The sequence below is a fragment of the Phyllobates terribilis genome, unplaced genomic scaffold, assembly GCF_046119375.1.
Source record: "Phyllobates terribilis strain yellow unplaced genomic scaffold, ASM4611937v1 Scaffold_1__5_contigs__length_1240528914, whole genome shotgun sequence".
Lineage (NCBI taxonomy): Eukaryota > Metazoa > Chordata > Amphibia > Anura > Dendrobatidae > Phyllobates > Phyllobates terribilis.
Window position 1 is genome coordinate 1,148,617,628 of NW_027362761.1, and position 27,411 is coordinate 1,148,645,038.

Genomic DNA, 27,411 nt, shown 5'->3' on the forward strand with positions numbered 1-27,411 from the left:
GGTTTTCCTCAGGATTGCCCTGTATTTAGCTCCATCCATCTTCCCATCAACTGACCAGCTTCCCTGATCCTGCTGAAGAAAAGCATCCCCATAGCATGATGCTGCTGCTCTTAGCGTTCGCATCAGGAGGCACATACACACAGGTCTCCCCTTGGCAGCACTTTTTTTATGCCACAGGTACGCACCATCTGCCATAACACAAGTTGGGTTTTTCTGTGAGGCGTAGCCCTCCTCCAATAACCAGGCCCTTCCCGTTCAAACAACCGGGAATTAAGTTCTTTCAGAACATTCATTCCTAAGACCACCGGAAGGTCCGGTCTGGCCTGGGCTTTCACCAGCACCACCCTCTTGGTACCCAGTTCCTGCCCACACACTTTCACACTCATCCAGGCAACCCCTGTCACCGGGATCTCCTCATTATTAGCTGCCAAAAGGTTAATCCGATGCCCAGACTCTGGTTTAACCAGTTGCCCAAAGTGTTCTTCGATGTACCCCACTGGCATAGTGGTCTCTCGTGCCCCCGTCTCTCCCAAGGCAAATATTTCGAAGGAGGTGAAGGAGCCTCGGGCGGTCAATGAGGTTTTCCCAAGCTGTCATTCGAATCAGCTTTTCATCCAACCGCTCAATTGACTTCTGTTCCTGCATCATGTTCTGGGGATCCTGTCCTCTTCCTACCACTTGAACACAGTTATGAGAAGTATCCCCTCTCATTTCCATATTGCGAGCCATTGCCTCTTTCTATATTTCCTCATAAGTTATATCAGGTTTTTTCCACACTAGTGCGGACAGTTCACCCCGCAGGATGTCATTCTGTAATCTCTCCATAAAATGATCTCGCAAAGCATGATCTCCGTCTACAATAGTCTCTACTACCAATGAAAATTTATTTTGGACGTCTCGATATAACTCCTCTAGTGCAATAGCATTTTGCACCAAACTTTCCCCAGCCCTCTGAATGCGAGCGAACAGCTTAACCCTTATGTGTCCGGCGGTGGCTAAATGGTCAAAAGAGCCATCCAGGACCTCTATGATGTCATCCACCGTCTTACGTTTCTGCTCTGGCTTCAACAACACCGCCTTCCTGGCATCCCCCTCCAGAGCATTAAGTGCCACCTCTACCTGTACATCAGCAGCGATTCTGTACAGGGCAATAGCGCTTTTCAACCTCCCTATCCAATCTGGCAGCAGCATATTGTAACCATCGAACTTCATAAGATGGTTCAACAAAGTGCCAGGGGGAGCCCTAAGGGCCAACACATCATCCCTGTCCATGGCGAACACTGTATCCTGCTGACTACGCCAAAAATGTAAAAGGCCCTGACTACTAATGGCGGGGGTAAGATTCCGTTTTGATACAGTGATGCCACCGACAGGACAGATGAGCTTCAAAAGAAAAACGGTGGTAAAACAATAACAAGATTTACTGTAACAAAACTCGCCCCTGTTTGTATGGGGAAGAAAAGTGAATAAAATAAACAGTAAAATTTTTAATCCAACAACTCGTACAGAAGAATTGTGTTTTATTTTTCTTACCAGGAGAACAGCCACATATCCCTGGTCCCAGTAAGGGGATATCTTCCCTTGGGCCAATAATGCCACCCCTCTCCCCTAAATGTGTCCGGACTTAAACAGGGCTAGTTCCTAAGGGGAAGCCGTAATATGTGTCTTTACTCCTGGTTCACAATCTTAATACTATTCCCAATCAATAAACTTTCTGGGATCTCAATATGACCAAACTCAGCTGTACAGCTAGGCGTATTACAACCCAAGTTCACCTAACAAGAATAACATATAAAATAAACAACCATATTCAATTCCCATTTACAAGAACACAGATGATAGCAAATTCATTTGATTAGCATGCTCTGCTGGAAATTCAATCCAGACAGGTGGGTGCCTTGGGAGCTTCACCACTGACTGTGGCCTTTCTGAACTTCGCACCGCGCTATCAACAGTCATTGACTAGATGAACACAGTTCGTGCCTCACTGACACCGCCCCATAGAGACTAGTCATTTAGATTGGTCTCAACACCTAGCTGACCCTGACTAACTCGTTGGACCGGTCAGGGAGAATTTAAAATAAGAAGAAGAACATGAGGTACCTCGTCCTTGTTTAAAACATAGGGTGCTTTACCCTCCACGGGCTCCGTGTCACACTTCACAAGATAGCCGGTTCTTTTCAATGTTATCCCACCGTTGCACTTCCCCGCGCTCTTCACCGAACAGAAATAGAGGATTATTGTCCCAGATGTCACCCATCACAGGAGCACGAAACGGCTGCACTCCAAGGGGGAACCAGGTTCGCCTACTCCGGACCTTCCTTTTTTTTCTCATCCACCAGGAGCTCCCAGACCACACGCGTCACGTCTCAGCTCTGTCTCCCTGGCAACCCAGCCCCTCTCCACCAAACAAACTTTATCCATCCTCAGCTTGAGCAGCAGAGCAATGATGCAATGAAAGTATTTTATAACTCAAGCAGCAAAATTGCATTTTCACTGCACAGTTCATCTATTATTTGCATCGCAGCATTCATAAAATTATTCAAGTATTGTTTTGTTAACACTTAATAAAATTTAGATCAACAGTGAGTGTCACTGACATCTATTGGGCAGATGTCGTTACAGGTATGGCCTCCACTCACAGTCATCACCAACACACATATCTCTATACACCCTCTTACACTGCCACCACCATGTTTAACAGTGGGGATGTTTTTTTCAGGGAGATATGTAGCGTTAGTTTTCCACCACAAATAGCACTTTGCATTTAGCCCAAAAAGTTCTATTTTGGTTTCATCTGACCAGAGCACCTCTTTCCACATGCTATCTGTGTCCCCTACATGGCTTTTTGCAAACTGCAAGCGGACTTCTTACGACTTGCTGTCAAAAATGACTTTCTTCTTGCCACTCTTCCATAAAGGTCAGATTTTTATTTTTGGAGTATAGGACTAATAGTTGTCTTGTGGACAGATTCTCCGACCTGAGCTGCAGATGTCTGCAGCTTCTCCAGAGTGACCATGGGCCTCGTGGCTGCTTCACTAATTAATGCTGTCCTTGATTGGGATGTCAGATTTGGTAGACAGCTATGTCTTGGTAGGTTGTGCCATACTCCTTCCATTTTTGGATGAGGGATTGAACAGTGCTCCACGAGATTTTCAAAGCTCAGGACATTTTTTTTTAAAAACCTAACCCTGCTTTACTCTTCTCTACAACTTTATCCCTGACCTATCTGGTGTGTTCCTCGGTTTTCATGATGCTGTTTGATCCCTAATATTTTCAAATAAACCTCTAAGACCTTCACAAAACAACTGTAGTTATACTGAGAATAAAATACACACAGGTGGACTCAATTTACTAATTATGTGACTTTTGGATACAATTGGTCACTTGAGATTTTATTTATCAGACTACAGGGAGCTGAATACAAATGCATGTCACAATTTTCAGCTTTATATTTTTAAAATAATTAGAAAATCATGTATAATTTCCTTTACACTTCACAAATACTTGCTACTTTGTGCTGGTATGTAACATAAAATCCAAATAAAATGCATTATGTTTGTTGGTGTAATGTGACAAAATGTGTTAAAATTCACGGGGTATGAATTCTTTTTCAAGTCACTATATGTATTTCTGAAATGTTTTAGCAAATTTTGTGACATTTTAGCGCTTCATGTTACAATGTCACAAAATAGGTTAAAGAAAAAAAATGATTGTGCACAAGATTCATGAACCATTTTCACTATTTTTAAGAACTTGGAGCAAAAACATCAATGAATACCAAAAGACCAAAAATGATAAACCGCAAATGATGAATTGGGCACAATGTCTTTATTATTCAATTACGAGAATGCAGTTATATGAGGCTCATTGTCAACTATGTGTAACGTCTTGTAATTTGTGGAAATAATATGTTTGCTTTTGCAATGATTAAATGATTGTATTGCTAATTGTATTCTCATGCAAATGAGCCAGAATTTAATAAGAGCTTTTTGCTTGATTTAAAATAGAAACATTATATAAATCTTTATATTGGCCTCTGTTTGGTACATGAGGGGGTATGGGAACGTTAACCCCTTCATGGGCCAATTATAATTTTTTCCTTTTCGTTTTTTTTCCCTACCTTTCTTCTAAGAGCTATAACATTTTTTTACTTTTCCGTAGACACTGAAAAAAAGACAATTTTGACTCTTCAGTGTTTTTTCCTTTACACCGTTTGCTGTATTGATTCAATAATTTTACTTTGATAGGATTTTTGTGGACAAGGTGATACCAAATATTTATTTTACATTTTAATTTCTTTATTTTTGCGTTCAGAAAAGGAGGGCGATTTAAACTTTTATGGTTTTTTTTAAATTTTTTTTATTATATTATATTTCAGTATGAAGAGAAGTTAACAATAACAATCTTTTATGAGTTCCCTGTGACAGGTGGGGCTTCAAAGGAGTAGGAAAATGGTGGCGACGTTCTTCAGTATGCAACAAGTTGCCATTGCAACCCATCGGCACCCCACATTTATGTTGCAGGAGGGTCCTAAGTCTGTTCCATAGATGTTCACCCAAAATGTGCCAAATATTTAAAGTGGTTTTCGAGATGGTGTTAAAGTGTACGCCAGGATGCCTGGCATCTAGCAGCAGCTACTCAGCTCAGTTTTTTTTTTAGGTACAATATATTATGTCTTGCTGAACCAGCCAATTGTCATTGTCCTTATTCTTCAGGATACAACCTGGCTTCTAGACTACTCCAATATTAACCTGGTCGGGGACCTACTCCGTAGACAAAACCTAGGGACATTCACAACAAAGGCCAGATCACTGTACAGGGTTGAAAAAGTGTTCTCCACATTCTTTTAGGACTTTAGGGATCGATCGTTGTTTTTAAACAAACAAAAAAAAAATAGTTTTGTACTCAGGAAAACTATATTAGGTCTTGCTGAATTGGCCAATTGTCGTTGTCCTTATCATTCAGGTTATGACCTGGCTTCCTGACTATTCCAATATTAACCTGATCAGGGAGCTATTCCGTGGATATAACCTAGGGACATTCACCACAAAGGCCAGGTACAGGACTGAAAAAGAGTTTTCCATATTCTTTTAGGACTTTAGGGAATGATCGTTGTGTAAAACAAACAAAAAAATAACATAAATAGTCTTGTAGTTAGGAAAACTATATTATGTCTTGCTTAACTGGCCAATTGTCAGTGACCTCAATATTCTTTTAGAACTCGAGGGAATGATTTTTGTGTAAAGCAAAAAAAAAACAACAACATAAATAGTTTTGGAGTTAGGAAAAGGTTTTACTTGAAAAGTGAAACATCATTCTATATATAATGTCATTGATTTGTCATTTTTACCTCATTAGGTCACATTTCCAGTAACAGAAGTCTATTACCAGTTCCAAAAAGGTTAAAGCATTCTGGAAATCAACGAAGGGTTGAGATCATAGAATTCTCCAAAGGGATCTTCTTTACATATGAGAAGGTCATTATGAGTGGATTTCCCTCCTAGAAAAAATCTATAGGTGTTGTCTTGTTCTGTAAGGTGTAATTATGATGAGTAAAGCATGATCTTGACTAAGGCTTCGCTATAAGCGGAAACGCGTCGCTCTAGATGTTCATTAATTGATCTGACTGCTTGTAACTGTGTTTTACACATTTTTACCATTTTTTCAATAAAATGGAAGTTTTATGCAAATAAGACCTCTGAAGTGCACTAGGCTCTCCATCGCCGGGTCTTATACTTGTTTCTGGATTCCATTGTGGCGGTTGCCGAGCCGCGGCCCAGGCTGAAGAAAGGACCCCTGGAGTGAGACGTGAATGGTGAGCTGACTTCATTTTCTATTTTCCGTGTTAAAAGATACAAGTAATTACAGTACAGGTATGTATAATAACTTACATGCTGATGTTCTTTCTGGTGGAGTAGTTCATTTTCCTGTCTTTCCCATCTGGCCCAGACCGACATGACAACTTCTTCCAGCCAGGACTCGCCTGCCGAGATTACAGCACAGACACATTTTACTTCTCACATTTCAGACACCATCTCCATCTATTCCCAACCTGCACAAACTCCTCATCCTGCTGATACCCCAATGCTGAGCCGCTGCTGCCGTTTGTGTCCCTATTACTGTACCTGCTGTGTGGTACAAAACCAGAGCTCCTCTTAGTTCCCCACATAATAATACCCACCACTGTGTCCCTTAAAAGTAATAATGCCTCATATGTGCCCTCTAGATGGTAAAATTGCTCCCTTGAAAAGATTAATGCCCTGTGCAAATACCCTAGAAAAGTGTCCATATGTTGCCCCTTTGTTGGTTACAATACTCTGAGTGCCTCTATAACAATAATGCTTCTTAAGTGCCCACTAGACATATAATAGTGTCCACTGGGTCCCCAATATACAGCTCCCATATATACAGTATGATGGGCCCATAGCTCCCCTATACACAGAACCACCATCAGTAGATGAATACAGCACTACAGACACACTTTTCTTCCTCTGCATACTGCCCACAAGATACTGTGCCTTCACATTAACATCCCTCATATACAATAAAAGTCCCTATAAACTTCGGCTCTATAAGGCAGCAGGGTGACGGAGGCAGCCGGGTGACAGAGGCAGCAGGTTGACAGAGGCAGCAGGGTGACATCCACAGTAGGGAACCAGTAGCAGAAAGGTGACTGCCTCAGCCGGGTGATGACCTTTGATCAGTTATGGATTGGTACATTTGTTCACGATCAGGACCACGGTCAGTACATGAATCCGTTACCAGATCCATTATTAGTACATAAATCCAACTTCTCAATACTGTGCCCCTAGTTCTCCATATTGTCCCCAAAGCTCTCACCTCTCCATACTCTCCCACCACACTCCCATCTCTACATACTGTGCCACCAATTCTCCATACTGTCCCCCACGCTCTTACCTCTCCATACTGTCCCTCCACAGTCCCATCTCTAAATACTATGCCCCTGATTCTCTATATTGTCCCCAAAGCTCTCACCTCTCCATACTGTTCCCGCACTTTTCCATACTCTGCTCCCATTTCTCCATATTGTCTCCCATCCTCTCACCTCTCCATACTGTCCCGCCACACTCCCATCTCTACATACTGTGCCCCCATTTCCCCATACAATCCCCTCATACTCCCACTTCTCCATATGGTCCCCACACGCTTCCAGTTCTCCATCCTATACCCCTATTTCTCCATTTTATCCCCTATGCTCCCACTTATCTATACTGTCACCCCACTTCTTCATATTGTACACCCACTTTTCCATACAATCCTCCCACTCTCCCATTTCTCCATACAGTCCGGCCATCTCTCCATAATATCCCTCACTTCTCCATATTGTCCCCCACTTTTCCATACAATCCCCCCATACTCCCACTTGTCCAGATGGTCCTCAGATGCTACTAATTCTCCATCCTGCTCCCCCATAGTGTCCCCTACACTCTCACCTTTCCATAGTGTCCCCCCACTCCTTCATATTGAGCATCCATTTCTCCATATGGTCCCCCATTCTCCCTCATCTCAATACTGTCCCAAAATGTCTCCATATTATGCTCCCACCCAAATGCTGCTTCCTCTCACAATGTTCCCATCTGCTCCATTGTAACAAGTACTGACGACGCATCCTTGCCGCTCTGCAGCTCACTCTGAACTGATAGCAGTAGAGTGATGAGTTCAGCAGTGTGCGACCTCTTCACTCCACTGCACGTTGGAGCGGGTAAATAAGGAGCGCTCCCCTCCTCACGGCGCTGCAGTGTTGCTCAGATGTATTCACTTCTAAGAGATGTGAGTACAGCTGAGCACAGGCCAGGGAAAAGGGAGCCAGCAGTGAGCAGCATGTTGTGCAGCCGTTGCTTAACCATATTGGAGCCCTGTGCACTCCGATGTAGTTAAGAGCAGCGTAGCTCCGGAGGGGCACCCCGAGGTGGGCCCCCCTGAGCACGGGGCCCTGGGCGACTGCACCCTCTGCCCCCCAGTAGCTATGCTAGTGGTCGGTGGGCATTGTAAGGAGAGAACCTAGCGATCAGCGAGAACAGAGACCAGCCCACCTCAAAAACTGACGGGGTTGGTCTCTGCTTTATCTGTTTGCCAGGTTCTTTCCTTACAATGTGCACTAACAATGTGCTCTCTTGCCAGCTCATTACTTCTCATCAGAGCCAGGGAGGGAGAGCAATGTCACTGTGCATTAAAAATAATATTGCACAGTGACAAGATCCTATTGAGAATTGGTCGGAATTGACAACCGACACATGCTCAGCAGAGCAGGGACTAGCCCAGCCCCTGAAACAGACATCACTGATGACAGCAGCCTCTACCCCCTAATGGTGTGTTGTTTGAGCATCCCTGCATGCACTGGGGATTCTCAAACAAGATGTCAAACAGGAAGCTGGTAAAAATGATAAATAAAGCAGTTAGAATAGAGAGGGAATAGAATAACAAATAGATTGTTACATTAAATAGATAAACATTTAGGATTAAATCTATGTTAGTTTTGGACCACCCCTTTAAGAATATGTCCTTTTTTCACTTGCCCTCTTTGTGATACTATGTAGAGAGATGTTTTTGTTATATGTGCTTTTATGTGGCCAGTAGAAATGAGCAGATCGATCCTCAGAGGATCGAGGTCGAGCCGAATTTCCTAAATTCCGTGTTCGAATGCAAACACTTTGAGATTAAATTTGCGGTTGGCAAAAAAAAAACTTGCACAGCATTATTTCCCACACTGCTGAAGCATCTAAGTGCAGGCTAACATCACTTTGTGTTGCCACACATGCTTCCCCATAATGCTCTGCAGCTATGAAAGCTTAAGGATTATTATTATTGATGAGCGAGCATACTCGCAAGTACTCGGTACTCGCCCGAGCATCTCAGTACTCGAGATGCTCGGGTCCCCTCCCTGCTTGTTTGGCGCTCTTTAGAGCGCCAATCAACATGCAGGGATTGCCTGCCACTCATTGTAATGCCGCAGCCATGGTGGTTGTGGCATTACAGTGATTGGCTGACCGCACAGCATCATCAGGTCTATATCAGACCTGGCGCCGTCATGCTCGTCACAGTCACTCTGGAATCAGACAGTGTAGGGAGAGGTGCTGCTGCTGAGCTAGGGAGAGGTTTGCTTGTGTATTAGGTAGTGTAGGGAGAAAAACCGTAAATTACACATATCCATCTTAACAAACAGTCCTTCTGAGGACAAATCCATCTGCAGAGATATCAGGCAGGCAGGGTGTATAGGCAGGCAGTGTATATAGCAGACTACAGTGAATCATAGAATCATAGAATCATAGAATGGTAGAGTTGGAAGGGACCTCCTGGGTCATCTGGTCCAACCCCCTGCTCAAAGCAGGATTCACTAAATCATCTCAAACAGATGTCTGTCCAGCCTCTGTTTGAAGATGTCCATTGAAGGGGAACTCACCACCTCTCGTGGCAGCCTGTTCCACTCATTAATCACCCTAACTGTCAAAAAGTTTTTTCTAATATCTAATCTGTGTCTCCTCCCATTTAGTTTCATCCCATTGCTTCTAGCTAAGAGCACCTCAACAGGCAGGAGGAAGCATTGTGGTGGCCACAGACAGAAGGCAGGCAACCGTTCCTCGTAAAACCAACACGAAGGAAGTTGCCATTACAACTGTTAGGTCTTCCCGAGTCTGGTTGTTTTTTAAAATCAAAAAGGAATAGTCGGCACTCCGTATAGCTAGAGTGGTGCACGTGGAAAACAATGTCTGTAGGAAAAGAAAATCCCGGCACTCACGTGTTGATAATCAGTTGATTTATTCCACAACTCACACAAGACGTTTCAGCCTGTCCAAGGCTTTTTTAAAGACTCTGCCGATAACCCCAAAAGGGCCATTTGCACCACCTGCCAGGCCAGTATCAGCAGGGGTGGCAAAACGACCAGCCTGACCACCACCAGCATGATCAGGCACATGGCAGCAAAGCACCCAACTTTGTGGGCCGAACCCCAGGGTCCAGGAACAGTGTCTGCGGGTGGCACCATTGCTTCTTCCGCTGTTGTGCATGCATGCCAATCCCCTGTCCATGGTGCATGTGAAGATGCCTCCTGCCCTGCACCTGTCGTTGCACACTCTCAAGTAGCAGCATCAGGAAGCACGTCCACGTCCTTGTCCCAGCGCAGGGTTCAGTTGTCCATACCCCAGTCCTTGGAACGCAAGCACAAATACACCAACGCCTCACAGGCCACACTGCTAAATTCCCACATTTCACGACTGCTTGTGCTCTAAATGTTGCCTTTTAGGCTTGTGGAGACGGAAGCATTCCGCAACCTGATGGTGGCCGTCTCTCGGTACTCGGTCCCAACCGCCACTATTTCTCCCGATGTGCCGTCCCTGCATTACACAAGCACGTGTCCCAAAACATTAGCAATGCCCTCAACAATGCAGTTACCGGGAAACGTGGACAAGTGCTTGTGGGCAGGGACAGTACATTTCGCTGATGGCACACTGGGTTAACATAGTGGAAGCCGGGAGCCAGTCAGACCTTGGGACGGAACATGTCCTTCCGATGCCAAGGATTGCGGGCCGTCGGTCAATCAGGGTTGTCCTCATGGTCTACAGCTCCTGCACCTCATCCTTCTCAGCCTCCTCCTCCTCTTCAGTCTCCATCTCCGAAATGACCACATCAGTCACAAAGTGGAAGCACTGCAGCACTGCCTCGGCCAAGCGGCAACCGGCTGTGCTGAAGCTAATATGCTTAGGTGACAAACCGCACAATGCTGAAGAGTTGTGGACAGCTCTGAAAGAGCAGGCAGATCTGTGGCTCACACCGCTAAAAGTACAGCCAGGCATGGTCGTGTGTAACAATGGCCGGAACCTGGTGGCAGCAATGAGGCGAGGCGAGCTCACACACGTACCATGCCTGGCCCATGTGCTTAACCTTGTGGTTCGGATGTTTCTCAAATCCTACCCAGAGCTGCCGGATCTGCTTGTTAAAGTACCCCACCTGTGTGCCCATTTTAGAATGTCACCTGCGGCTTCCGCCGCCCTTGCTGTGTTTTAGCAGCGTTTGCAGCTTCCGGCTCACAGACTGGTGTGTGATGTCCCCATGCGTTGGAACTCTACACTGCAGATGTTGGGAAGGATTTGTGAGCAGAAGAGGGCAGTTGTTGAGTACCAGCATCAACAACGTCGTCGGTATTCAGTTCAGACTCCACACATAAGACCTCAGGAGTGGACATGGATGTCAGACATATGTACCATCCTCCAAAACTTTGAGGACTCCACCAAGATGGTGAGCGGCGATGACATAATTAGCGTCACCATCCCGCTTCTCTGTCTCCTGAAATGCTCTCTGCTCACGTTCAAAGAGGATGCATTGCAGGCGGAGCACGATGAGATGGAGCAAGGAACCATACAGGGTGATTACACATAGCCCAGCCTCATCTCATCCCAACATGGATTGGGTGACAATGAGTAAGAGGAGGAGGAGGAGGAGGAAGAACAGGAGCTAGTTTCATGCGCTATAGATGGTAATACCTGCACAGCTGTCATACGGTCTGTTCAGCGTGGATGGCCAGAGGACAGAGAGGAGGAGGAGGAGGAGAGCATGGTCAGTCATCCTGTTGGTGAGGACATGGAAGTCTTGCCTGTTAGTAGTCTGGCACGCATGGCTGAGTTTATGTTACGCTGCCTTTCCCATGACCCTCACGTTCTCAAAACTTTGGGTAGCAGTCATTACTGGTTGGTGACACTTCTAGACTCACGCTACAAGGAGAACTTTATGTGGCGCCCCGAGGGTTCGGTTGCCACAGGGGCATTGCACCTTAACCAGAGGTGTGATATTCCACTCCCAGGTAAGGATGGAGTGTGGACGAGGGCTCAGTTAGCTGCATACATACACTACACACACCCCATTTCCGGGGGACAGCTCGACGGTGCTCCCATATAATTGCAGGCACAACTGACCATGTCCCTGGCTGGAGTGGGGAGGGGGGAGAGAACCCAGTGATGTAGGAGCAGTAGGGGACGGTTTCTGGAGCATAGGAAGGAGCTCATTGGGTGCAGGTCACCTGAGCTCAGACACAGAGAAGCAGATAAAAGGTGGGGGCCATCTTAGGAGGGAGTTCAGTTCTGTGAGAGGAGAAGGCAGGGAGCAGAGCTGCTGCAGAAGGGTACCGGATTCCCAAGTTGGTGGAGGTAAATCATCCCTCAGCCAAGAACCGGAGGTCGTGATCATTTATTGGTGCAACCCCTCGCTACACCCGCTAGGAAGGCACCACATAGGGTCAGGGAAACTGGCGCCAAGTTTTACCAGAGAAGGCCCGAGGCAGCCGGACAGAAGCGTGGTCACTGGTGGGGCACGAGAGGCCAGAGAAAGGATAGAAGGGGGTCCTGTGCCATACTCCTGAATTGCCTGGGGGTTGACCGAGCCCCTCACCTGGTGGACGCAGCACGGCTCAGGCAGTCCTTGCCGACGGAAGTGACTTGGATAACAACTGTGAGTAAAAAGCCTGAACTGCACCATTGGACTCTGTGTGATTTATGCTGCGCCTGCACTATCACCCCCAGCATCCACCTACATTGCCCTGAGGCTACACTCTTCCCGTGGGGAGTTATCCTATCCCTGTGCTGCACACCAACATCAGCCTCAGTGGTCTGCCTTGCAGCGGCGGTCATCCCTGACCGCAATCCACGGGTGGCGTAGTCAGACATTTAAAACCCTACAAATAGACTGCCACAACGTTTGGTCTGACCACCCTGAGCCACGGATCGGGTTGCCACTACTAGCCCCATTATTGCCCTGTTGCCCGGCTCCGAGTGCCCCATGGCCCAGGGGGTGAGTCAGCTTTGGCGTAGTCGGCAGAATTGTGACCAACCCGCCACAAACGGGCATTGCGTGCCTGAAAAGACTGTATAAGAACCTCAAAAAGAGATTTCCCGCCATTCGGGGCCATTTCCCGCCATCCGGAGCCGTTTCCCGCCATCTTCAGCCGTTTTCCCGCCATCGGACGCCATCTTCGGGACGCCGCGCGGGAAGAAGAGGAGCGTGGACGTCAAAAACGCGCAAAGTCCGAAGCCCCGCCCCACGCGCTGACACCGCACAAGGTCCTGGAAGGAGCCCAGCGAGCGCTGACGTCAGCAGCGCGCGACGCCAGGTCCTCAACGCAGACCATCGCCAGCGGAGCCGCGGCCTACAGAAGAGGATCACCGGAAGGTAGGCCACGGTTAACCAGGGGGGAGGAAGACATCAGGAATGGAGGGCAAGATGGCGGACTGGCAGCAGACTAAGCTGCCCAGCATCGGCGGTGCCCCAGCCGTCGCGGGTCCCGACCAGCACCAGGAGAAGACGCGTGACGCAGGAGCGGTTGCGGGAGCAGGTAAGAGGAGTCTCCCTGTCCCGGATGCTGCCAGCGTCAGCCTGCTCTTGGGCCCCCTGGTGGAGCCGCCGATCCCGGGCGTCATCAACAGCGGCCCTCTCCAGGCCCCACCGCAAGGCCTACTGCACCGCGGCGCAAGGGGCTGTTATGCCCTCACCATCCACCGGGTGGGCGCAGAGAGTCACCCTGCTGAGGACCCGGGCGGGTCTGAAGAATATGGCGAGGAGGAAGAAGGTGCGCAAGGAGGACACCGCTACGGAGGAGTGGCAGCGTACCAATGTACATAGTTGCCCATTAGGGTGAAGGAACTATTGCAGAGAGTTACCCGGTATCGGGTCAGTTAAAACCGGCTGAGGACTGGGAGCAGCCAAAGTAATGAACTATCCAGCCGAGGACTGGGAGCGGTCAATCTTGTACATAATTGCACTTCTTAAAGTGCCCCCTACTGGTTTTATGAGAAACCACAACAACAACTGACCTCAGAACAAAAACCCGTTAGAGGTGGCAGAAGACGAGGTCCAGCAGCTGAATCAGCTACGCCCTGCAGCCACCCCAGGGCCTACATTGGGGGTTTACGAACGGGTCCCTCATGTTTGTGTTTATAAGTTTGCATTTTGTAGAAAGATGGACACCTGGTTGCAAAACGCACTGTGACCAGTTAACAAAAGTTTTACATGAAAAATGTTTACAAGAAAAGTGTTTTATATGTGATAGATGTGATTGTAAAAGTGAAAAGAGTTTTATACTGTTTTATATATGTGAAGAGAGTCCTAAAATAACTGCTGAAAGAGCAAATGTACCAGTAACGTTAAAAAAGAAGTGCCTCTCATAAAGGGATGAGTTATGATGGTTTATAGTCTTATATGTGAATGCATTCTAAAAACTTGCATGTTTCTGAATGGTCTTTTGCTTTGTTCCAGCCCGAGGACGTGCTGTGGTTTACCAGGGGGGAATGTGGCGCCCCGAGGGTTCGGTTGCCACAGGGGTATTGCACCTTAACCAGAGGTGTGATATTCCACTCCCAGGTAAGGATGGAGTGTGGACCAAGGCTCAGTTAGCTGCATACATACACTACACACACCCCATTTCCGGGGGACAGCTCGACGGTGCTCCCATATAATTGCAGGCACAACTGACCATGTCCCTGGCTGGAGTGGGGAGGGGGGAGAGAACCCAGTGATGTAGGAGCAGTAGGGGACGGTTTCTGGAGCATAGGAAGGAGCTCATTGGGTGCAGGTCACCTGAGCTCAGACACAGAGAAGCAGATAAAAGGTGGGGGCCATCTTAGGAGGGAGTTCAGTTCTGTGAGAGGAGAAGGCAGGGAGCAGAGCTGCTGCATGGGCTCTGCTCCCTGGGCAGGCCTAGCACAGAGGCCGGAGCCTTAGGGAAGATAGAAGAAGGAGAAGGAAGGAAAGAGGACAGACAGAGGAGTAGAAAGGCTCCAGAAACAAGAAGGCAGAAGGGACCCTAAGAGAGCAGAACGGACAGAAACCATTGCAAGCCCGCGTTATATCGGGTGAAGGGTCAGGCCGCAGAAGGGTACCGGATTCCCAAGTTGGTGGAGGTAAATCATCCCTCAGCCAAGAACCGGAGGTCGTGATCATTTATTGGTGCGACCCCTCGCTACACCCGCTAGGAAGGCACCACATAGGGTCAGGGAAACTGGCGCCAAGTTTTACCAGAGAAGGCCCGAGGCAGCCGGACAGAAGCGTGGTCACTGGTGGGGCACGAGAGGCCAGAGAAAGGATAGAAGGGGGTCCTGTGCCATACTCCTGAATTGCCTGGGGGTTGACCGAGCCCCTCACCTGGTGGACGCAGCACGGCTCAGGCAGTCCTTGCCGACGGAAGTGACTTGGATAACAACTGTGAGTAAAAGGCCTGAACTGCACCATTGGACTCTGTGTGATTTATGCTGCGCCTGCACTATCACCCCCAGCATCCACCTACATTGCCCTGAGGCAACACTCTTCCCGTGGGGAGTTATCCTATCCCTGTGCTGCACACCAACATCAGCCTCAGTGGTCTGCCTTGCAGCGGCGGTCATCCCTGACCGCAATCCACGGGTGGCGTAGTCGGACATTCATAGCTCTACAAATAGACTGCCACAGCATTTGGTGTGACCACCCTGAGCCACGGGATCGGGTTGCCACTACTACCCCCAGCATTGTACAGAAGCCCGGTTCCAGGTGCCTCACGGCCCAGGGGGTGAGTCATTTATATCTCTGATTCCTGAGGCGGACAGGTCTACAAAAATGGGGCTGTACCAGAAGGCCCTTGTTGCGGAACTATTAAAAAAATTCCCATCTGAAAACGCTGGCGGCAGAGGGCACACTTTGTTGGGCAACCATGTAGTACAGGCGAGAGAGACACAACTTCAATCCAGCAGAGGCAGGGGAACACTGTCAAAGTTCTGGGAGAATTTTCTCAGCCCCTCCCATTCTACAAGCCCTGAGGCGCAGGGTACTCTCACAAGGAGTGCAAAGTTTGGGAAGATGCTGCGGGAGTACCTTGCCGACCGTACCAACGTCCTCCGTGATTCCTCTGTGCCTTATAATTATTGGGTATCCAAGATGGATACGTGGAATGAACTGGCTCTCTATGCCTTGGAGGTCCTGGCCTGCTTTGCCACCAGCATTTTATCAGAGCGGGTTTTTAGTGCCGCTGGTGGAATTTTAACTGATAAGAGCATCCGCCTGTCAACTGAAAATGCTGACAGGCTGACTCTTATAAAAATGAACAAGGGCTGGATTTGGCCAGACTTCTCAACACCACCGAATGATAGCAGCATAACATAAACTCAAATCCAGTGTCTTTTCTTGGGAGGTGTATTCCCATGCACCTTTTCACACCCACACATGGGTATACGCTTCCTGATTTTGGCTATTTCTCTTGTCCTCCTCCTTCTCCTCATCCTCCACCACCATATCACCAGGGTGACAGTGGTCCATGATGCAACACACATAATTTTTTTAAAGGGTGTTAATGATGCCCTTAAAAATTTTTTTTATACAGTATGTTCATGTATACCCCCCAGGGGTAAATGTTTGTCAGCCCATACACTTAGTGCATTGGCATTACAAGTATAGGAGGCCCACTCCTTTCTTAGGGGAACATTTTTTTATGCGGCCCTCCTCTACGTCTCTTCCAAGGGGCATTGGAGTGCCTCCCAATTTTTGGCAGCCCTTGCATTCACTGCATAGGCAAACACAATGGGAGACCCACTTCCTAATAATGGGAACATTGTTTTCAGGAGGCCCTCTTACCTCCACGTCTCTTCCAAGGGGCATTGGAGTGCCTCCAAATTTTTAGCAACCCTTGCATTCACTGCATAGGGAAACAGAATGGGAGACCCACTTCCTAATAATGGGAACATTGTTTTCAGAAGGCCCTCTGACCTCCACGTCTCTTCCAAGGGGCATTGGAGTGCCTCCAAATTTTTGGCAACCCTTTCATTCACTGCATAGGCAAACACAATGGGAGACCTACTTCCTAATAATGGGAACATTGTTTTCAGGAGGCCCTCCTCTAAGTCTCTTCAAAGGGGTATTGGGGTGCATCTAAATTTTCAAAGGGGTATTGGGGTGCGTCCAAATTTTTGGCAGCCCTGCCACTCACTGCATACGCAATAACAGTACAGGAGAACCACTCTTTAGTAATCGCAACAATAAAACATAGCCGGCTGACGGCTCTCTAAGAATAGTGAGGGCCGACTGCTGTCCCTTTAAGAATAGTAAAGGCCACCTGATGGCCCTATAAAAATAGGCTTTGTGACTTTCAGAGTCCCTCCTTCATAAATGAAACACGAAGTGTCTGATAATATCTCACACACCACTTGGCCAGATAAGGTTGTAAAATGTTAAAATGACATTTCCCGGTGAATGCTTTTGTCATGGTTGAAAGCAATGCAAAAGTGAAAAAACGCATCAAAAACGCTACGTGTGAACATAGGTTTGGAGGAGTATTTTTGTTTTTGGTTATTTATTTTGCTTTATATACAAGTCATTCCCTGGAAAGGATGTTCCTTAACATATTTCCCAGGAAAATCCATTTTGGTTTCGTTTTGGTATGTTTTATTGTGAGTCCGTAAAAGTGGCGTAATACCTCTGACAATGTTGTTGACAGTAGTGACCTGGGAGTCAGAAATGCTTCCAGGGGTCTTCCCCATGCTGTTCCCATGTCATTTGAGCACTGTTCCCATCGATTTGGGCAATTTTTAGGCCCTCTGCAGACCGCCAGGGGGTGTCGCCTGAAAAATGCTCGAGTTTCCCATAGACTTACATTGGGCTCGTTGCTCGGGTTGAGCACCCGAGTATTCAAATGTGGTCGACCCGAGCATCGAGCACCCAAGCATTTCAGTGCTCGCCCATCACTAATTATTATGCCTTGTACATTGTTGGTCAGTACCTCGGCCATCACAGATCAGCAGTTCCCAATGGAACCGGTAAGTCTTTCTCTTTTGTAAAGTGTAAGTTCTTATGGTCAGCAGAGTCCTCTCTTTTTCTCCCTCCTGAAGAGCGTAAGCTCTTATAGTTATCAGGGTCCCCTCTTTCCTGTAGAGTGTAAGCTCTTATAATTAGCAGGGTCCTCTCTCTCACTCTCTCCTGTAGAGTGTAAGCTCTTATGGTCAGCAGGGTCCACTCTCTCTCCTTTAGAGTGTAAGCTCTTATAATTAGCAGGGTCCTCTCTCTCTCACTCTCTCTCTCCTGTAGAGTGTAAGCTCTTATGGTCATCAGGGTCCATTCTCTCTCTTGTAGAGTGTAAGCTCTTATGGTCAGCAGGGTCCACTCTCTCTCTCTTGTAGGGTGTAAGCTCTTATGGTCAGCAGGGTCCTGTCTCTCCTGTAGAATGTAAGCTCTTATAGTCAGCAGGGTCCGCTCTCTCTCTCTCCTGTAGGGTGTAAGCTCTTATGGTCAGCAGGGTCCTCTCTCTCCTGTAGAGTGTAAGCTCTTATGGTCAGCAGGGTCCCCTCTCTCCTGTAGAGCGTAAGCCCTTATGGTCACCAGGGTCCTCTCTCTTCTCCTGTATATTGTAAGCTGTTATGGTCAGCAGGGTCCTCTCTCTCCCCTGTAGAGTGTGAGCTCTTAAAATCATCAGGGTCCCCTCCTGTAGAGTGTAAGCTCTTATAATTAGCAGGGTTCTCTCTCTTTCACTCTCTCTCTCCTGTAGAGTGTAAGCTCTTACGGTTAGCAGGGTCCTCTCTCTCTCTCCTGTAGAATGTAAGCTCTTATGGCCAGCAGGGTCCTCTCTCTCTCCTGTAGAGTGTAAGCTGTTATGATCAGCGGGGTCCTCTCTCTCTCCTGTAGAGTGTAAGCCCTTATGATTAACAGGGTCCCCTCTCTCTCTCCTGTAGAGTATAAGCCCTTATGGTTAGCAGGGTCCCCTCTCTCTCTCTCCTGCAGAGTGCAAGCTCTTATGGTTAGCAGGGTCCCCTCTCTCTCTCCTGCAGAGTACAAGCTCTTATGGTTAGCAGGGTCCCCTTTCTCTCTCTACTGTAGAGTGTATCCTTTTATGGTTAACAGGGACCTCTCTCTCTCCTGCAGAGTGTAAGCTCTTATGGTCAGCGGGGTCATCTCTCTCCTGTAGAGTGTATCCTCTTATGGTTAGCAGGGTCCTCTCTCTCTCCTGCAGAGTGCAAGCTCTTATGGTTAGCAGGGTCCCCTCTCTCTCTCTCCTGCAGAGTGCAAGCTCTTATGGTTAGCAGGGTCCCCTTTCTCTCTCTCCTGTAGAGTGTATCCTCTTATGGTTAGCAGGGTCCTCTCTCTCTCCTGCAGAGTGTAAGCTCTTATGGTAAGCGGAATACTGTAAAGTAAATGACTTTCCCCGAGGGCCGTGGGGTACTCGGCAGCCGGGCCTTATGGCTGCTTTTGGGGGAGATCACGGTGGCTGGCCCGGTCCGTGACCCAGGGCGGTCAGTGCAAAAAGGGGATATTTATAGGGGATTTGTCGTGACGCCACCTGTGGTGTCTGGTGAGGATCACCAGCGCTGCGACAGTCCTCTGAGGCAGGTGTTAGGGCAGCTTGAGATGGAACGGCTCCCCACAGGTGGAGCAGGCCTCAGGGCAGTGAAAACAATGCAGATTGCGCTGGGCGTTGTGGTGCAGGGGGAGCGATGGCGCAGCAGAAGTAATGAACAGAGACAGGGGACTTGCTTCATTACCTTTACTGGTGCTGTTGTTAGGTACGGTCCAGTGAGCGGGTATGGGGCCTCCTGATCCATGTCTGTCTCTGTGTATGTTCCTGGCCAGCCTGCAACTGAGCCTCGACTATGTGTCCTGCTTTTACTTCACCTGTTGCTCTGAAGTAGGACCTAGGACCTCTGGTTGGTAACCACTTTCCCTGGACGTCGGGGCCTTCGTGGTTCCTGGTCCTGTAGGTGTCTAGCTTCAGGTTTGCCAGGGACTTGTAGTCCTCCTGGGATTCCGTTTATCCCTACTGGGTGTAAAGGGTCCCTGTAGGCTCGGACCCGGTGTCCGGTTTGTATAACGGGGTGAGCTTACTAGGCTCCTCTGCCCCCTTAGCTCCACTCTCTTTTTCTCCTCGCCGTCGACCACACTCGGGGCCCTCACTACTCGGCAGCTGGCATGCTGCGTCTTCACCGCTCTCTGAGCGTCGGCACGCTCTCTGCTCACCTCTGAGCTGTGTTCCTCTCTGTCTCTGAACACTGGACTCCAACTAAGACTGAGCTGCCTGGCTTCACCCTCCCTATATATGTCCCTAACGGGCTCCCTCTGCGTGTATGAATGTAGTGATGGCCTCTTGTGGAGAAGTCCATCCATGCACCCTTCTGGGTTCTGTGGCACCAATGCGTAGCAGGGCGCCACATAAATTCTTATGATCAGCGGGATCTTCTCTCTCTCCTGTTGAGTGTAAGCTCTTATGATCAGCGGAGTCCTCTCTCTCTTCTGCAAAGTGTTGGATTTTATGTTCAGATGGGTCCTTTTCTCTTTCTCTCTTGTGCAGAGTGTAAGCTCTTATGGTTTGTGAATTTCTCTCTCTACTCTCCCCACATGTAATTTACGAGCAATTACAACCTTTCCAGTAATTGATTTGCTACAAATAAAATTTTTGGGGAAATTTTGTGCAAAGTCAGTGAATTTGAATTTCAAAAGATCCGCTCATCTCTAGCAGCCACCCATTGGTTGTTTTCTGAGTTGCAGCCTGTTGAGGGTTTTGCTAGTATGTCATGATTGATAATGTATTCAATTTGTATAGTCAGAAATTAGAGTTATTAATTAAAATCCTAGAAAGGTAGGGCAGATACATGTACGTCTTACTTCATCTTGGCTGATTACATTACTATGAACCAGACAATGGTATTATTGGATAAAGGATAGACTAGTTCGTGCAAAGCCAAAGGTTATAGAAGAATGATTACCACCTCTTTTCCACACATAATAAATAACTCTGCTATTTTCCATTCATTGGGGGCGGTGTATGATAGATGAGATCTCTCGTTGATGTGTTTTGAATCTTTGCATCAAGCTGCAGTCCTTCAGTCCATGCCCTAGTTAGATTATTATCCCTGTATTATGATGTCATGGTGTTTATTTTGCCAGCATGTATTATTCTTGTACTATCCATAAATGTATGTGGTTGTAAGGATGCATTGTTTGTAGTACCTTTCAGCTCTTAAAGAAAGTTTTCACAGACAGAATTACCCTATCTATTCCACTTAGTAGGTCCCATGGGAATAATGGCTTTCACCCTTTAAACCCTATACAGGGATCTGGACCACCTAGGTAACGTCCATCAAGTGGCTACTGGCCAGTGGAGCGGGTTGGCAGTGGAGGGTCGTATAAGTCAGGTCAAAACAAGAAAGGACAAAATTTAAGACAGAATCATCAGGCAGAGCAAGAGTCAAAACAATCCAAGATTAGCAACAAAATATGACATGCAGGATTGAGGTAGCAGAGGTACAGGGACTGAACCCGGGTATGGTTTAACCTATAACCAGCATCTTGAGACAGAGGACTAGGCGTTTAAATAGAAACGAGTCCCATCTACTGCTCCCAGCAGAAATCTAATTACAACAGATAATCAACTCTCTGCAGAAACACAAGTTGACTGACAGGTGTGACAGAGGCCGAGGCAGTTAGGAACATGTTCAGACACGGATCTGACAGTGGTGCACTATTGGTGGACTTAATTGGGGGCACTCTTGTACTTTTACTGTTTGGGACACTTTTACTATGTGGTGAATTCCTGCTTCAGGCTGCACCCCTTCTACGTACATAGAAGTGGATCAGGTTCCCTTGATTGTTCTTTTAATAAGAATATTGCAATTCATTGTTCCAAGTCCAGCATAACATTGTCTCAGACTTCAGTATCGTGCCATAATATGATTTTCTCCATATATTATTCTGGATGATTGTCTTTCATGGTCATGTCCTAATACGGCACGAGGTAAACGCGGAGTAGGAATCACCACCGAGTATGAATAATTTACCAGCACTCTGCAATCACTTAAAGGCATCTCCCAACATCCTCAGAGGACCTCAGATTTTCCTCTTGCTGTCAGCAATAATGGTTATGGTGGGGTGTTTCCTGGGAGGTTTGATGAATAATCTGCCAAGATATAACTATGTTATATTTCCATCTAGAGATGTACGATTACATTGACAATCTAATATGGTTTGGAAATTAAATTCTGCTAGAGATGAGTTAATCGAATTCATTAAAATTCATTAAGAATTTTTCCTGCTCCGAGTCACGCAAATTCCAACAAAATTGTTGCCAGATAAACTTTGAGAAAGAAGGTGTGGAAATTTTTTTGCAATCATGGTACCTCTCCTCGACCTTATCAATTCCTCTCCCACCACCGGTTATCCGATAAACTGTGACTTCTCTCTTCAGTCATTCATCTTCTTCTCTTTCTGGGCCTCCAGCGCTATCAATCACTGAAGTCTTCAGTCATTCATCTTCTTCTCTTTCTGGGCCTCCAGCGCTATCCATCACTAGGACCCATGTAATCATGTGGGGCACGATGATCATTAGTGACGTACTTTGGGGGCCCTATTACAAAATTTACATAAATGTGCAGTGGCTTCAAGTTACACCTCTGGGTGGCAGGATCTGGATGTTAAAAAAAACTTAAAGTATGATAGCTGTGTTCAAAGCAATTATCTAGATATGCCAGCCTTTCATTTGGGGACCCAGAGGTATCAGGGCCTTGGGAACAGCTTCAACTTTTATACTTCATATAGCTCCATTATTTATGTTATCAAAATTGACCAGAAATGTACAATGTATTCCGTCTATCGGTAGGATTTGTATATTGATGAGTCATAATATTGAGTAGGTCCCCTCGTGCCACCAAAACAGCTTTGACCCATGGTAGCATGGACATCACAAGACCTCTGAAGTTGTTGTGGGATCTGGTACCAAGAAGTTAGCAGTAGATCCTTACAGTTCTGTACATTTTGAGATGCCTCCTGCAAATATTTGAGATCTGGAGAATTTGGAGAAGTCAACACATTAAACTTTTTGTCATGTTCCTCAATGCCTTATTGAAATGTTTTTACAGTGTGGCTGGGTCATTATCCTGCAGAAAGAGGGATACCACTACCATGAAAAGGTTTACTTGGTATGAACAATGTTTAGGTAGTTGGTCAAAGCCACCCGAATGATAGGACCCAAGATTTCCAAGCAGAACATAACCCAGGGTATAAGGCTATGTGCCCACGATGCAGAAATGCTGCATATTTTTTATGGTTCTCCCTGGCAGGAAAAACGCATGCGGATTTTACATGCCTTTTTCCCGCCAGGTAGATGCGTTTGTAAAGCGTTTTTGCATGCATTTCTGCATGCGGGTTATCAAGCGCTTTTCCAAGCGATTTTAGCATCACTTAGAAAAGTGCTTGACAACTTGTTCACACTATATAAATCCATGCAACTGGCATGGATTTATAGTAGTGTGACCAAGTTAGTTAAAAAAAAGAATAAGAATGGTAAAAAATAAAAAATAAAGTTCATACTCACCTTCCGTTGTCCTCCCAGTGTTTTGCCTGCTCCGTCCGGTGTCTTGCACTGCTCGCGGTGGTGTGAAGGACCTGCGGTGACGTCATTGAGCCATGCGATGGGTCACATGACTCAATGACGTCATGGCAGGTCCTTCACAACAGCGCGAGCAATGCAAGACACCGTCCCGGAGCAGACAAAACACCGGGAGGACAATGGAAGGACAATTTTAAGATTATGTTTTTTATCCTATAGAATTGTGGGCTATATTGTAGTGAAAGTGACGCGCCCCTGGGCCTGTGTCGCGCTGCGTTGCGCACGCGGGAGCTTACCCGGAGCCGGATCTCTTTAGGGTTGTAGTCTCGTGGCGGTGATCCGGTCCGTGCCCAGGGAGTCAGACTAAGTGGCGCTGTATTAGCGGTAGATGTTGGACGACTACGCCACCCGTTGAGTACAGCTAAGGAGCTGCTGCTGCAGGGCAGACCGCTGAGGCCGGTGGTAGGATTGTGCAGCGTGATAGTATAACCCCCAACGGGAGGGGTATGGCCTCAGGGCAGCCGACGTGGATGATGGGGGTAGCAGGAACCACTCGGAGACGGTACGGTGTAGTTCAGGGTCTTTACTGGTGACAAAGATAGACCCTCCCGGAGTACTGGCTAGCGATTGGGGCCTGGTCAGTCCTTGAGCAGATGGGATCTCCCCTGGCCAGGCGGAGTTGTAGGCCTCCCAAACTAACGATACTCTTCCGGCTACCTTGCTAGAAGCGGGTATAAGTAGCCCACGTCCCTGAGTGTACCGTGTGGTGCTCACCCATATGGCCGGTGACTCGGGGCCTTCTAGTAGCTTCCGCTCCACGACGGCGGTGCTGGTCCCACGCGTGTGACCGTGCCTTCGGGTTTCTGGGCCAGAGGACCTGCAATCCCCTGCCAGTCGGTTTCTGCTGCTGGATAGGAGTTAGTCCCCACAGCCTCGGACTCCGGGTCCGGTGATAACTTCTCAGTCAGGGCGAGCTCTGCAGCTGCCAGCCCCTGACTCCTTGTAGCACTGCTCCCACAGAGCTCCTGATGTTCTTTTCCTATATCTGCTTCTCTGTCTCTACTTCTTCTCTACTCACTCACCCTGCCTCAGCCCTAGGTTTATATAGGGGAAGTTCTTCCCCTCCCAGGACTGGGCAGGAGGTGTGGCATGCACAGGATCCCTGACCAAGAGACCTCCCACCTGCTCTCAGACATAACATTGCCGTTACTGTGGAAACCAGACCCCTGGGGTGCCACATTCCCCCCTAGTGAAATTTAGTACTCCGGGACTAAACATATTTTTAGAAAAACATAACAAGATAATAACAATAATAATACAATAAGAAAAACACATAAAGATGGTTACGGCGTGTCCGCAACCGGGCGCAGTCTTTGAAGAAAAGCAAGGTGTCCATTTCACCAAAACAGGGAGACATAACCAGGTAGGGGTCTGTCCTGCCCCGAGTCCTTAACAGTCTTTAGTCCGTCCTGGGTTACGCTCCAACTATACACAAAGGATTCCCGGTAAATCCACCAAGGACTCCTAAAAATAACTAGAAACACATAATTATACACAAGCAACAAGAAAAACAGGTAACCACAAATAAAACAATTTATACACTTCAAATCCTCCAACGTGCGGGTAACTGGCCTCTAGTGGCCCTAGTGGACCTACGGAGCTGACTGTCTAGCCCTGAACTACAGGGTGTAGGATCTGTCAAGGGTAAACTGGGCAGCTGTCTACCGGCTCTTTGACCCACTAGGGGTACGGCAGGCTCACTATAAGCAGAGGGTTGATCCTCCTGTTCTGCTTGTGTGGAGTCTTCTGCCTCCTGGACCGGCTGCTCTTCCAGCTCTACCTGTTGCTCCGTAGGCACTTGGGATGCTGGTTGGAGGAACGTGAGGACGGGTACCACAACTGCACCATTGACTTGAGTCCAGGACCGAGGGAAGTCTCCAAGCACAGTACTAACCATATCTTCCCTTTCCTCTACGGGTTGATGGTCTTCCTGTTCCTCTTCAGGGTTCCGTAGCTGTTCAGGACACTTCTTCAGGTGATCCCGGGATACAATGGCTATGGTCTCCCCTCCGTCTTTACTGATGGTACAGACTTTCGGGTTCTCGTGGCTTGAGGGCAGTACGGTGTACGGGTCCTTCTCCCACTGGTCGTCCAACTTGTGGAGCCGTCTTTTCCTCTTCAAGACCTGCTCTCCGGGTACCAGGGGAACAGCGGGAGCATACTGGTTGTAAGTTTTCTCTTGTCTTTCCCTAGCCTGACAGAGACTTCGCTCCACGCTCTCCTGTACTTTCCGGTACTGCTGCTGCCTCTCTGTGTCCCAGTCTGCTTCTGGTGAAGTGTCCTCGGGTGTCAGGACTCCCATTTCCAGGTCAACAGGTAACTTACCAGGTCTCGCCATCATTAGGTAAGCCGGGGTACAGTTGGTGGAACCTACCGGGATGTGGTTGTATAGGTCCACTAGATCGGGCAGCTTCTCAGGCCACAGACTGCGTTCTTCCAGGGGCAACGTTTTCAGGAGATCCATTACCACCTGGTTCATTTTCTCACAAAGTCCATTAGTTTGCGGATGATAGGGTGTCGTCCTTATCTTCCGGCAGCCATACAGATTGCAGAATTCCTGGAATACCTCCGCTTCAAAGGCAGGTCCCTGGTCCGTCAGCACTTGGTCCGGGTACCCGTGTGGACGGCAGAAGTGCTGCTGGAAGGCTCTAGCTGCTGTTTGAGCCGTTAAGTCCTTAACGGGGACGACAACCAAGAACCGGGAGTAATGATCCACAATGGTTAACGCGTAGACGTAGCCACTTCTGCTTGGGGTCAGTTTTACATGATCCAAGGCTACCAGTTCCAACGGCTGCCGGGTGACGATGGACTGCAGGGGAGTCTTCTGGCTGGCACGGTCTTTCCTTCTTAGGTTGCACGGGCCACAGTCTCTGCACCACCTCTCGATGGTTCCCCTCATGCCTACCCAGTGGAACCGCCCACGCAGCAGGAACTCCAGCTTCTTCCATCCGAAGTGTCCAGCCCTGTCGTGGTATGCTTCCATCACCATGGCTGCGTCTCTCTGTGGCACCACTACTTGCCAGATTAGTTCATGCGTCCGGGAGTTAACCATTCTGCGGCACAACTTCCCCTTGTAAAGGAACAGTCGACTCTTCCCAGCCCACAGTTGCTTGGCTTCCTCCGGAGCGTCTGGGTCAAGGCGAGCCTCTGGCCGAGTCAGCATCTCCTTCAACAGCCGGACGGCAGGGTCACTGTCTTGCGTTTCCTCCCAGTTGTAGTGAGGCAAGGGGTTAAACGTAGCGGCTTGCTTACTCCTTACCCGATGGGAATACTGGATAGTCCCATGACGGTGGAACGCGGGGAGTTCGACTTCTTCCAGTCCCTCTGGATCTTCTCCTACGTCCGGTAGGTTTGGCATCCTGGACAGGGCGTCCGCGTTGGTATTGGAGCGTCCTGCCCGGTATTTGATTGTGAACTCGTAGTTGGACAGACGGGCCATCCATCTCTGCTCTAGGGCACCGAGTCTTGCCGTGTCCAGGTGTGTCAACGGGTTGTTATCCGTGTACACGGTGAACCGGGAAGAAGCGAGGTAGTGCTTAAAGCGTTCGGTGACTGCCCACACCACTGCCAGGAACTCTAGCTTAAATGAGCTGTAATTCTCAGGGTTTCTCTCGGTGGGTCGCAGTTTTCGGCTGGCGTAAGCGATTACTCGTTCTTTCCCCTGCTGGATCTGGGACAGCACGGCTCCTAGCCCGATGTTACTTGCGTCGGTGTAGAGGATAAAGGGCTGGCTGTAATCAGGGTACGCCAGGATTTCATCCCCCGTGAGGGCCATCTTCAGCTGGCGGAAGGACTCTTCTTCTAACTTCTCCCATCTGAAGGGTGGCTTCTGGTTCTTGGCCTTCCGGGACTGGCCTATCAGGAGGTCCTGCATAGGAGCTGCCTTTTTGGTGAAACCGGGGATGAATCTGCGGTAATAGCCTACCAACCCGAGGAACTGCCGCACTTCCTTTACACTGGAGGGACTTGGCCATTCCTTAATTGCGGTGATCTTATCAGGGTCGGGAGCCACTCCA

At 48.0% G+C, this 27,411-nt stretch overlaps 1 protein-coding gene across 4 annotated transcripts in view; it reads right to left on the reverse strand.

The window, feature by feature from the left end:
• STK32B (serine/threonine kinase 32B) overlaps positions 1-27,411 on the reverse strand; it is a 481,347-nt gene that overhangs the window by 293,826 nt on the left and 160,110 nt on the right. The window contains exon 2 of one of the 4 annotated variants that reach the window (XM_073648385.1): positions 5,895-5,986. The exons of the other annotated variants lie outside the window; for them this stretch is intronic. Within the exon in view, the coding sequence (XP_073504486.1) occupies positions 5,895-5,986 (92 nt within the window). The remainder of the gene's footprint in view (positions 1-5,894; positions 5,987-27,411) is intronic. 4 annotated transcript variants of the gene reach the window in all.